The 13844-nt window shown below is 43.2% G+C and overlaps 1 protein-coding gene across 3 annotated transcripts in view; it reads left to right on the top strand.

Moving 5' to 3' along the window:
* The window catches only part of klhl32 (kelch-like family member 32), a 42436-nt gene extending 28605 nt beyond the window's left edge, over positions 1–13831 (top strand). For all 3 annotated transcript variants that reach the window (XM_005924268.2, XM_005924266.2, XM_005924267.3), the window contains 6 exons: positions 1913–2128; positions 5222–5948; positions 6099–6157; positions 8329–8521; positions 10821–10915; positions 12317–13831. In XM_005924268.2, the coding sequence (XP_005924330.1) occupies positions 1913–2128; positions 5222–5948; positions 6099–6157; positions 8329–8521; positions 10821–10915; positions 12317–12478 (1452 nt within the window). In that variant the 3' untranslated portion in view covers positions 12479–13831. The remainder of the gene's footprint in view (positions 1–1912; positions 2129–5221; positions 5949–6098; positions 6158–8328; positions 8522–10820; positions 10916–12316) is intronic.
* The last annotated feature ends 13 nt before the right edge of the window (positions 13832–13844 follow it).

Genomic DNA, 13844 nt, shown 5'->3' with positions numbered 1-13844 from the left:
TAGATAGATAGATAGATAGATAGATAGATAGATAGATAGATAGATAGATAGATAGATAGATAGATAGATAGATAGATAGATAGATAGATAGATAGATAGTGGTCTTGAGCAGCAACTTTCTGATGTTCCTTCAGAGCTTTTCTTTGGAATTGGCTACTTTTTCACTCTTTTTCCGTGCAGTCCTTTTGCCTTACTGTTTTCTGAGGATGTGTTTTGTTTATTAAACCACTTAACACTGATCTATGAATCATTCAAGCATAAAAAAGCTCCTAAAGGATGAACCAATGTTGTGTCAACACACAGCTGGGAGCAGAGCAAAATAACCTATTTTAAATGACACGTTTAGGCACTTTGTTACATGTTACTGTTGAGTCTACGAAAAATGCTGAAGATCACAGTTTGACAGGCAGAAAAAAAGCTATTAGCTGAAAGCGTGACTTGCATGGTGTGCAGTGTGTCCTAAAAAACGGATGACAGTCTCAGTGGAAGGGTGGCTGTCAAGAAGCTATTCTGAAGGGGGGGGGACAGGGAGAAAAGGCTGAGGCATGCCAAATTACACAAGAACTGTACTGAAAATCCAAAGAGGAGCTTTGAATCTATCTGTCTGTCTGTTTATCTATCTATATACAAGAGTGCAGTGCTAGGAACAGCAAAGATACTGCACAGGACCCTAAAGCTCCCAGGCCTCTGGTAGAGGACCTGAGCTTGAAGGATAAAGACTGCCACTTGATATCCATTTATATCATGTTTTATATTATGTTTGGAGATGTTGTCCTCAATTCCCCTCCATGAGGGTATAATCCTTTAACACTGTATTTCAACTCAGGCAAGACTTGGGTCTTACATTAGGACTGTAAATTTAGCTCCAATGTGCCATCTGCTGGTTGTAAAAGGATCATTGCTGGTTTTGTATTAATAATAACCATCCTTCATCATGACTTATCAATCAGAACAATTGATAAGTCATTAGCTAGCAAATCGCTTGTGTGTTCATCACAGCTATCGCATCAGCTCAATGTTCTATATGCAATTTGTTTAGAGTAATGCCGGACTCATAAAAAAGACTTTTCTGTAAACACTTGAAAATCAGGTACATTAGCCAGTCAGGATCATCTGTGTGATTTGTTAGATTCTAATTTGTTCCGCTGAGCATTTGATCAATACATTTCCGTTGCAGTGTATATTACATTTTAACATTGACTGGCATGCATGTGTGACCTTTGCCACTGTTGTTTGTAAGATTCTCTAAACCCTCATTCAGATTTTTCTAAATTTTTTTTAATTTCACAGTAGCAAAATTGAAATGTAGTGAGCTGTAATGCAATGTTGTTCTTTAAAACCTCTGAGTGTGGCTGATTCATCAAGGTGCTACATTATTAAAGGCCGATCCGTAGGAGAGGGGAGCTGTTTGTGCTGTAGATGCTGCAAGAGAGCCAGAAGATGGCAGTCTTATTCCACTAGTCAGATCTCACTGGGCTTAGTCTTGCGCCTTTCTCTAACTGTCTTCTAGTATTTGACACGCAATGTTGTCGTGGCACTGAATTCAGACTTAGTGTGCATGTGGCTTATAAATGCAATATGAAGTGGGGATGATCGGCTTCTATTATTTGTAAATGTCACATATTCTCAGAACAAAACAATGGCTAACACATAAAGTCTTGCAATTTACACCTGCTAACAAAATGAGAAATAACACAGAGGTACAACAGATGTGAACTGATCTTTGTAAATGAAAAGTTCTCATTAGAATTAGAATTCAGTCATTGCTCAAATTAATTTTTATGGACTTTCTATAGACAAAAATCATCCTCACTGTTTACTTTGGTGGGTTTCCAGGATCATGTAGTCTGATAGCTGTCTCTAAAGTTTTTTTAACAGACCCTAATGGCATAGACGTCCATTCATCCCCCAGGAGCTGAGCAGCGTCAACTACCTGGAGCTGTACCGCGTGGCTGACTTGTTCCACCTCCCCACCTTAGAGGAGGCCGTGGTGGGCTTCCTGGTGGAGCATCTGTCTGAGCTGAGCCAGAGCCGCCAGGACGAGGCCCTGCAGCTGCCCTACCGCCTCCTCAGGGAGGTGCTGAAGAGCGACCGTCTCACCTCTCTGAGCGAGGAGGAGATTTGGAAGGTACAAGACACACGAGATGCAGCCCTGAAGTGTTAAAGCACAGTATTAATACGCTGATGACAGTCTGGAAAAACAATCATCTGTGATTGCAAATCTGAAGAAATTGTATTTTGGCACCAAATTCATCACACACACACACACACACACACACACACACACACACACACACACACGCACAGACACACACAGTATATATATATATATATATATTCATTTATATTTAATTAATTTATTATAATTATATTTATATAGATCCAGAATCCAGCACATAACAGCAGGGTGCAAGATGCTAGCAGGCAAGGCATACATGGAACGCCATAACCAAGTGGCCGGCATAGTGTACAGGAACATCTGTGCCGAGTATAACCTGGAAGTCCCGAGGTCAAAATGGGAGATGCCCCCAAGGGTGGTGGAGAATGACCGAGCTAAGATCCTGTGGGACTTCCAGATACAGACGGACAAAATGGTGGTGGCTAACCAACCGGACATAGTGGTGGTAGACAAACAGAAGAAGACGGGCGTAGTGATCGATGTAGCGGTTCCGAATGACAGCAATATCAGGAAGAAGGAACACGAGAAGCTGGAGAAATACCAAGGGCTCAGAGAAGAGCTCGAGAGGATGTGGAGGGTGAAGGTAACGGTGGTCCCCGTGGTAATCGGAGCACTAGGTGCGGTGACTCCCAAGCTAGGCGAGTGGCTCCAGCAGATCCCGGGAATAACATCGGAGATCTCTGTCCAGAAGAGCGCAGTCCTGGGAACAGCTAAGATACTGCGCAGGACCCTCAAGCTCCCAGGCCTCTGGTAGAGGACCCGAGCTTGAAGGATAAACCGCCCGCAGGGGCGTGCTGGGTGTTTTTATATATATATATATATATATATATATACATATATATATATATATATATATATATATATACATATATATAGATATAGATATATATATACTATATATATATATATATATATATATATATATATATATATATAAAAAACACAAACATGTACAGAAATGCATGACACACAGCAGACGCTCAGACTAATAAACAAGAAATTAAACACTGCCATCTGCATCTCGTATACTGTTTGTTTATGTTGATGACAATGTGCAGTAGGAAGGGCTGCATTTGACCGGGTGTTCGTCTGTCAGCGTATAGTAAGCGTGATGAACTGCCGGCATTGCGGAGTAAAGCGGCAGTGCAGGGTGGGACTCGCCGCTTTGACTGTTCATTTGCTCCAATCAGCCCCCACACCACCGCCACCGCCACCCCCGCTCTCTCTCACTTCTTTTCTCCCCTCTCTTTCTTTCTCTCCTTCTTCTCTTCTCTGATTAGGCCCACCGCGGCTCCATCAGAGCCCCAATCCTCCAGCTGTCACTCGGCCGCCCGTCTGATTGAAAACAATCAGGCCTCTGATGGCACAATTACCCTGACCCTTTAGCCAGCCACCGCCGCCATAATCAGCCTCTGATTAGGCTGCTTTGGGGCTCCTTCACTTCACCCAGAAGGTTAATTTGGGCATCAGACGGAAGCGAGCGGCGAGCGGGGGCTGTCGTCCGAAAGGGGTGGTGGGCTGCAGGGTGGTGGGGTGCACGCCAAAACCGGACTGACCTAGCTCGGGCGTCAATCATCGTCACTCAGAGTTTTCTTAGAGCCTCTCGTGCTCTGGAAATCACATTTTCTCTGCCTTTGTTTTTCCCCTCTCCCTCTCTCTCCCTCTCTCTCTCTATCTTGCCATCCTTTGCTCAGTCTCCCCTCCTCCCCTCACTATCTCTTTCCCTCACCCTCTTCTTTTCTCACACACACACACACACACATACACACTCTCTCTCTCACACACTTTCTCTTTCAGCATGGAGGGGAAGGAGGGAGAAGGAGTTGATTTATTCTGTGCCCCGAGGAAGTTGTGTGATGCAGCGTGACCTTCACAGTCAGCTGCCGTAGTGCGCACACGCATGCTCACACACACATGCGCACGCACGCACATGCACGCACGCACACTGTCACTTTAAAGCATTGAGGAGGAGAGAGGCGGGGTTAGCAGTGGAGGAAAGGGAAGACGAGACAGCAGAGTGGCACAGTTACCACAAAAAAGACAGAAGCCTGACTTGCATGTTTGTTGCATATTCACACCTTCAGAGGGGACTGAAAGGAGAAATGAGGAAAGGAAGGTTTCGTCTGGATAGCAAAGACAAGGCACGCATCCAGTGTGTGTGCATACATCACATCTCGACTCCTGTATTATCAGTGCAGTCGTGACATTGACAGTTTTTTCCCCCCGATTTGTTCTTAGCCATCCTCGTGTCCCTTTTCCCCCTAAAAATCTTTATTCCTTTATTCGCTGTAATAAGCTCTCAGTCTCTGCGCAGATTGCGCTAACAACCACTTTGTTTTCCTGATAATGGTATCAGTGATCTCCAGTCATCTCGCCCACATTCACACCTCGTCGCAGCTAAATAACCTTCCATCGCTCTCAAGTTCAATTAAATCCCTTCCCTGCTACCCGGTTCGCCCGCGTTAAACAAAGGAGGCTGCCTGTGGATATTTACAGTCTGAATATTGAATGCTGCTGATTAATAAATGCTTGTGTGTGTGTGTGTGTGTGTGTGTGTGTGTGTGTGTGTGTGTGTGTGTGTGTGTGTGTGTGTGTGTTAGCAACTATGGCTGTAGTGCTGGCTCAATCTTGCCATAATAGCCTATAGGTGTCTAGAAAAATTTCGGATTAGCAGTCCTTCAGTGTTTCTTTTTTCTCTCACATTGGTTTTCTTTCCCTATCTCTATTTTTTCCCAAAGTCTTTCCTACTGATTCTTTCCTTCTACACTTCCCTCTTATCCTAACGTCTTTCCTATTTGCCTTTTGAAGGGACTGGATGAAAAACGACTGGAGCAGGGAGACTTTTGTTTCTAATTTAAAACTTGAAAAGAAACAAAAACTGAGCCATAATGAATTCAAATAATAATTTCATCAATAATACATTAAAATTGAATGAGCAGTTTTTGAATTTATGGAACCATGACAGCATGATGAATATTGTAGTCACTGTTCTTCCTGCTTGCTCTTGGTCTCTAACTGATCTTCTCTTCTTTCTGGATTTAGCTGGTTGTTCTGTGGCTCGAGCACGACTGTCGCTACCAGTACACCGAGGACCTTCTGCAGCACGTCCGCTACGGACTGATGGACGTCCCCACACTGCACCACCTTTCGCGTAGCCATCCTCTGGTCCAGTCTAGCCCTACCGCTGCAGCTCTGGTAGATGAGGCCTTGGACTACCACCGCGCCATCTTCGCTCAGCCCCTCCACCAGTCAGCCCGCACCAGACCGCGCTTCCAGTCCCTCACCCTCTACATAGTTGGAGGTCGGAAGAGGGAGGTGAGCAGAGTCCGGGAGCTGCGGTATTTCAACCCAGCTGTGCAGGAGCACGTGCGAGTGGCGGGCGGGTCGAACTGGAGCGAACTGGTCCCCATGCCTACTGGACGCAGCCACCACTGCGTGGCTGTAATGGGGAACTTCCTGTTTGTCGTAGGTGGAGAGATGGAGCACGCCACTGGGAGGACATGTGCAGTAAGGACCGCCTGTAGATATGACCCCAGGGGCAACCGTTGGACTGAGATTGCCCCCATGAAGGCATGTAGGGAACACTTTGTCCTGGGAGCTCTGGGGCAGTACCTGTACGCAGTGGGAGGCAGGAATGAGCTGAGGCAGGTGCTGCCCTCTGTGGAGCGTTACTGTCCCAAGAGGAACAAATGGATGTTCGTCCAGCCCTTTGACCGCTCGCTGTCCTGCCACGCCGGCTGCGTTGCTGACAACCTGCTCTGGGTGTCAGGTACACAAGGAGAGAACACAGACTCAGCCTGCACATTCGGTCCCATAGATGTTACTTTTATCTCACTTCTGCTACTAAGTTCACACTTTCACACACATTTGCAGGGAACGTGTCACTGCCAGAATCCTGAGATGTTTGTTTGTGTTCCAGGTGGGGTGACAAACACGGCTCAGTACCAAAACCGGCTGATGGTTTACGACCCAGAACAGGTAGCTGTGGACTGATTGGATTTGTTTCTGTGTGTCGAGGAAATGCATGTTCATTTTCCCTGATTACAGCTGTATACTCGATACTACGGCACACTTTATCACCATATTCCCAAAACATACTAAAGCCAACTCGAGCCAGTATTTACATATAAGCTAAGAATGAATTTACTGTGAACGAGGCTGCTGATAGAGACAAAATCACAAAGAAGTATGATTATACGCTACAGTTCATTCTACTTTCAGTGGGGTTTTCTTCTTTTGAACAGTGATTTTGTTTTACTGACAGTAACCTTACTGTTTGCATTCATCTCCTGACTCTCATCAACAGCAAACAGCAGTGATCAGTACAAAAAACAAACAAAAAAAATACCCTTTTACACGCCCAGGTCCAAACAGCTGACACACAAAATTTCCCTCAAGCTTCATATTTTTTTTTCTCAGGAGCTTTTGGAGACCAAATGTGAGGTAGATGAGATTATTTGAGTTACATTTTTCAGGTGTTCAGAAACAGAACTCTAAATTGATGGCCTGTGGTGGATGTGAACTGCTCGGTAAAGCGTTTTGGTTGCTATTATGTCAGTGCTGAGAGCTTGTTGTGTCCTTGGAATCCTTATTCAGAGCCACTTATTATGAGACTCATCCTGAGATTTTTCTCTGTGAAAGTTTGTACTGAGGTTAGCTTATAATGCAGTTCACTCTGTTTGAATTATTGTTGACTGATGATGAGACTTTTGGAAAAGTACACACCTAAACATCATCGGTGTAATAATAATGGAGTGTTTTTTTTCTCTCTCCCAGAAATAAAAGCACACCTTACGTTCTCAATGACGGATAGCACAACAGGCAGGTGTCAAGTGTCTGCTAATTGATTTTCACACTGTATGGAATCAATTAAAAACATCCCAGCCACTCTGATAAATAGTAAAACTAGATTTGGGATGGGAATTGCATTTGTATACATGGTATGATTAATTTGTGCATCTGCAAAGGTGCGCTTAATGCGAAACGACACTTCCAGGACTCTACAGTGCTCTGAAAAACATTTTAAACTGAAAAAGCTGCACTTGTTCTGTCCTTTTCTAATTGCACTGTCATGAATTTTAACATTTAACATGCTAACTGAAAACTTTAAAGTTTGACATGTAGCTCTTGGATTTTTTTTGCATTTTCTCTGAGCACTCAAATGGGGTGAATTTACCCCAACTAGCAAACTGCAAAACCTTTATAGAGGTGGTCATACTTGCTCTGGTCTTCCTTAGTTTTTCAATGTAGAGGCCTGCGAAAACTTTCCTTCACACAAAGCTGTAAAGGTATGTAAAGGTAAAACAACCCCTTTGCTTATTTCAGCAAGACAAAATGTTGCAAACAGTAAAATTTAGTTCCAACTTTTGTCGTGTTTTTTCGGTTATATTTTTGAAATTAAATATGAGCTTTAAATGATTTTGATTCTGTGTGCAATAGTCAAACACACCTTTCTGCACTGGAATGTAGAGGGCTAAACATCAATCGGTTGTGTTTATAGGCAGCTGCTAAAGCCTGTATATAGTACGCGGTGTGTATGTGTGTAATGCGCATATCCATATGGGTCTGTGTTTGTACATGTCTGCGTGGAAGCGAGGGAATGAAGAAACGAAAGAGAGAGGAAGAGAGTCTCATTTGTATTCACCATGAATCTACATTCACCTGCCAGAGCAACAGCAACCCCCCACCCACTCTACCCTCAACAGATGGCCACCCGTCAGCTCCCAGCAGACACACACGCACACACACACACTTTCTCTCTCTCATTCTCTGCCTCAATCAAGCACTCGCACACACACACACACACACAGAAAATACACTTCGACACACTTAGTGAAATGAGCAGGGATCCTCGGTGTAAAATGGAGTGGCTGAAACATATGATTAGAAATAGGGAGGGAAGTCATTAGTACAAACCTGAGCTCCAGTGTCACGTTATTTATCTAGCGCTGAGCATACATCAATTACCCATGCATGGATATGCTTAAATATTAATCTTCGTATTCATCCTCCTTCCCTTTCCACCTTCGCTGTTTCTCTCTGCCTCCCTCTTTGTACTGCATCTCTTATTTTCTCCCTTTTTCCCCCTTCAAATTCATCTGCCGTTCCCTCCCCATATTTACTCCCCACCACCTTCGCCTCCACCTCAGGACCAGTGGTTGGCCCGCAGTCCCATGTTGCAGAGGCGAGTATACCACGTCATGGCGGCGGTGAGGAGGGAACTGTACGTGTTAGGCGGGAACGACCTGGATTACAACAACGATCGCATCTTGGTCCGCCACATCGACTCCTATAATATGGACCTGGACCAGTGGACGCGGTGCTCATTCAGCCTCCTCACAGGTGGGCAAAGCGATGAAGCCACTGTGTGAACATGCATACATGCTCAGAAATAACTGTGTGACCTGCACAACTTTTTCTGAAATGATCCATTAGACAGAAGCAGAAGAAGCTTTGGCTGTGACAGAGAAATTGCAGCTTTCTTGCTGAGAGTTAGAGGAGATAGGTGATGTCATGTCTGCGCTAACATAAAGCTACTGTCAGGAGGTGGTTAGATTAACTTAGATAAAGACTAGAACTGGGGCAGTTAACTGACTCTATCGAGAAACAATATTTGCTTCTGCTATTCACCTGACAGGATCATGAAATTCACCACTACAATCCATCTTAAACTAGAACTTGTTTATTTAATGCTGGTGTTTTGGTAAGGATTAAAAAAAACACATAGGGTGTGAACAAAATGCTTTTATGCTGGTGCTCGATCACGATACCTTTGATTTGAGCCAGACTAGCAAATTTTATAATAATAGACCAAAAGACGCACTGCCCACTGCGAGTGACTTTACTAGTGACAAACTGGGTAGGAAATGTTAACGCATTTTGCTTCTCCCATCTTCCTAGCATAAATCAGTTTGTAGTTTTTTTGACCAACAACTTTAATATTCTATTTTTGAGAAGATGTTAAATTGAAAGTGTTAGATATGCCCTACATTATACATACACATAAAGTCTGAGTTAACAAACTCATCTATCATAGCAACATATTGAAATTTCTGTTGTGTTTAGCAGCTCGAACCCGCTCTGTCAGGAGCTGTGGAGCCATAAAAGAGAGCTAACTTAAGACATACAGCATCAAGAGACAGCACCCATTCCTTTATATTTTGGAGACCTTTAAAAAATGTTGTTTTGGGCCACAGTTCTCCAGGCTTTCTGAAGGTCTTTCAAAGTTGATCTTCAGACAATGATTGGTTTTTCATACATTGTCCAGTACTTGAAGCTGGCCGTTTTCAGACGTTTTTAGTTAGTCTAAAAACGTCTAATCTTAGAATTTAAACTGGTTCTTTGCTATTTGTAGGCACTTTGCCACAAGCAGCCTGTTACAAAAAATATTTTTTCCCATTTCTTTAGTTGAATCTATGAAAAATGCCAAAGGTCAGTTTGACAGACATAAAATAATATTTTTTGCACCAACAAGGAATGCTGTTAGCAGAAAACCTTGCACATCTTAGCATGTTGTACAAGTATCTACAGCAGATGAACAATTTCTGAAAGTCATGTCCTTAAGAAACAGGAGAAAAAGACCTGACACAAGACCCGAGACATTCATCAGGGCCTTTAGTTGATCCATGTACTGTTCACTGAAGCCTCATCAGAAATGGTCCCAGTGGAAGGGTGACTGCATTTCCATGTGTGTTTGCACATTTCAATTAAGCGCTGCACCTATTTGCAATTTTTATTGCAAAATATAAAGCTAAGAGGGGTGGCTCAAGACTTTTGCACCGTATCATATATTACACTTTCACGCAAACCTTAATAGTTTTTTGTCAAATCGAGCAAATTAAAAGGACGTATTTCCAAATGCACAGAGGATTTAGTGACATTTGAATACCAGTGTGATGACTAACAGCAGGCTGATACTCAAGGCCACTGTCGATCAAACTTTTTTCCAAGCTGAACTTTTAATTGCTCTTTATGTAGTCGTAAATCTTTAATGAAAAACACTTCTGAAAACAAGCTTTCAGCAGCTTTAATGCTAATCTATTTAGAACACAATATATTTTTAATACAATTATGCACTGTACATATGTGGTGCTTGGAAACGTAGGCTGAGTATAACTCTCGGCTTTGCCCTCCTCTCATTAGATTAGAAACACAACACATAATGCCTCCCTGTTGGCTGCAAGTAGGTGGTAGGATGATTAAATTAAAACATATAGAGACTATATGTCTACTTTGGACCTGAGGGTATGTTGCACCTTTTAGCCTACAGGGTAGCGGTGGGATGGAACACAAGCACTGCCAAGACAATCTCACATGCATATACTGTAGGATGTGGTCATGTTTTCTCATTTCCCATTACAGGCTTTAAATTCTGGATGACTTTATTGTTATTTCCTCCTCCTCCTGTACTCCTGTTTGACTTTACACAATTGTTCTCGGATCTTTTCCTCCCATTATATCTGCAAAAGTTTAAAGACAAAGTCACAGAAAGAACACGCCATAGCTCTGCGTACACTCCCACCCTTGCCCCATCTTTCTCCATTTATCTTCCCCTCTGCCTCCTGGGGGACGTGGAAGTCATATTGTCAGGATGCTCTCTGATTGGCACAGTGAAGCATTGTGCCGTCTCTGTCCTCTTCAGGTCAGAACGAGTCTGGAGTAGCGGTCCACAATGACAGGATCTATGTAGTTGGAGGATACTCTATTTGGACCAACGAGCCTCTGGCATGCATTCAGGTGAGTCTTCAGAGTAAAGACAGGTGAATTTAAAAGGCCCCAGACAAGCCCAATGGAGACGACTGCATGCTAAAAAACAGGAGCAGTAAGGATTTCTCTAACAATGTAGAAAACCTTTGTTTTAATGGTACTTTAAAGTACTTTCAGCATACAAGTGTCAAAATCTGACTGCTGGTCAGATCTCACTGACATAAAAAAAAATAATGCTGGATATCTATACTGACATAGACTGGGTAATGTGTTAGGAAGGAAGGGGGCTACTAATGAGACGATGGATGGTGTCCTGGGGGATCTCCTCCCAGATCTGGATCAGGGTCTCACTGAGCTCCTGAGCAGTTTGGAATTGCAAACTGGCAGTGTTGGAAGGACAGAAACATGATGTCCCAGGTGTGTTCTGTTGGATTTAGGTCAGGTGAGTGTTTGGGCCCAGTTAATGGTATCAGTTCCTTCATCCTCCAGGAACTGTCTGTATGCTCTCGTCACATGAGGCTGTGCATTGTTGTGCACCAGTACAGGGTCAGACAATGGATCCAAGGATTTCATCCTGATACCTAATGGTCTGTGTCCTTTCATGGATTACTGACCCACCACTAGACTGGTCATACTGAATGATGTTAGTCTGTTACATGTGCTCAGTGTGAACCTGCTCTTATCTGCGAAAAGCAAAGGGTGCCAGTGGTGGGTCTGCTGATTCTCATATTTGATGGCAAAATGCCAGTGACGCTCCACAGTGCAGGGCAGTGAGCACAGGGCCTACTACTTCCTACGGAGGACGTTGGGTCATTCTCATGAAGTCTGTTTCTGATTGTTTGGTCGGAGACATTCACACCAGCGGCCTCCTGGATGTCGTCCAGTTCCTCCTTGCACAAAGGGGCACATACTAGCCCTGCTGAGGGGATTAGTATTCCACAAGTTGAACTGACTTGATGATTGATTAAGTTAGTACATGCTTTAGTAGGTTGTTCAAGCAGTTTCACTAGTATTGTAGGGAACAAGTGCTCTAATGTAGGCAATTAATTCAAATCTAACCCACTATCCCCTAGTTAACAGCAAGAACCTTCCCAACTTTTCATGGCTCGTCAATCTAAAGATGAAGACCATTCTAGCTGGAATCTAGTAAGGAGCAAATGACTTTCATTAAACAATCTTTCTCTGGTATTAATATAAAGACTGAAAACAGGCTTAATTGGGATTTATTAATGGGCATAGGGTCATCTATAGCAGTTTTTAAAGATTGAAATAGGACAATATCTCTTACCTTTCCTGAGGCTGATACGTATGTTTGTATCAAATTTCATGCCTTGTGGTGGTGCCAAAGAAAAAGACATTGTTATTACTATGTACTGGCCCAGTGCCATTACTACAGCTGTGCCATATACTGCATGAGTTTTCTCTTTCCAGGTGCTGGATCTTAGCACGGGGGGAAAGGAGGAGGTTTTCTACGGGCCAACATTGCCGTTTGCCTCCAATGGGATAGCGGCCTGTTTCCTTCCTGCTCCTTACTTCACCTGCCCAAACCTACAAACTCTACAAGTACCCCATCACAGGATAGGTGCTGTTTAAACCACTCCTTTACAAAACGTGAGGAAACCAGAACATGTGACCAGAGGATGGAGCACTTTCAGATAAACTCTCTTTTTTTTTTTTTTTTTTTAAAGTGCTCGATTATTGGACCCAATCTGAAACACGCCATCTCTGACACCAAAATGTAATAATAATATTTTCCTGACAAGAGCCATGCTATTTAAGCTATTTAAACTTCTAGGAACAATCTGCGTTCATAAAGCATTTTTTGGTTGTATGTTTCCAAAGACTGAAACATCATGACCACTGAAGACATAAGGAGCAAGTGGGAACATAAATCTTGCAGGAAAGGGACAGGAGAAAAAGAAAAAGACAGTCATCCTAACTGTTAATAAAGACGTGGAAAGAAGATATTGCTGACCTGCTCAACTGTCCTCAAGATAATAATGAAACTGCAGTTTCTGTAACCCATTAAAGTACTGTAGGAGCATTTCTAGCTAGAACTGCTGTATAACACTTCCACGTGATCCCTATAATCACTTCGGTGGCCTGAAGAACAGCCTGCTTTCTAATCGCCTGTGCTGGTACTTGGGTTCGTAGGTGTCAGGCTTGAGCTCATCAGTACATAAATAACCATGCCATCTTTTTCAGTTCAAATAAGATAACAAAAAAAAAAACGACCTGTGTGAGTCCGACTGTTAATACACTCAGGACCTAAGACTGTGGTCTAATGAATGTCTAGTCTCATCTGCGTGCATACGTACCATATACTGAATAATGCTGATTGTCCAAAACATACTTCTGACCAAAACAAACCCCCGTTTGTCTGTCGAAAAGAAAGGTGTTGAAAACCTGGAAAATTTGCAGAATAAAGATGCAAACAGAGAAGTGAAAAAAGGCACAGGAGTGTGTTCTGTCAAGAGCAGTAGTAGTTCTAAGAGTTCGGGGGGTGAGGATGACTGCTCTTCAGTGGGAATTATTTAGCAGCAATAGATAATTGCACACTAATTTAAAGAACCACCTCAGTTTCTTTCTTTATGCATGGATTCTCCAACCAGCTCTGATGCTGCTGGAGGAAAAAGGAATGTGATGCAGCAGAAAGCTCCTCGGATGAAGGAGATGCATTGCAGTTTGATGAGGCTGGAAAATGACTAGCAATGACAGAAAATGAGACTTGGTGATTGTGGGAGACAGGAGTGAGACTTCATGTGATTAGGTGCAAACTAGAACGGGATTGGAAGAGATTGCTGAACTTGGAACGGGGAGAAAGAACGGGAGAGTGAGAACAAACAGTACTACTTCTTCCCTCTGCTCAACTTTTTTTTAAGGTGTGGTGGTGAAGTCATTGGGCCCTGATCAAATCTGTAATTCAGACTGCTGGATATATAGATGCAGCACCTCATAC

This window comes from Haplochromis burtoni, unplaced genomic scaffold, assembly GCF_018398535.1.
Source record: "Haplochromis burtoni strain Fernald_Lab_line unplaced genomic scaffold, NCSU_Asbu1 Contig_76, whole genome shotgun sequence".
Classification (NCBI taxonomy): domain Eukaryota; kingdom Metazoa; phylum Chordata; class Actinopteri; order Cichliformes; family Cichlidae; genus Haplochromis; species Haplochromis burtoni.
The sequence above is the reverse complement of the archived record's forward strand: the minus strand, read 5'-3'. Positions and strand labels throughout refer to the sequence as shown.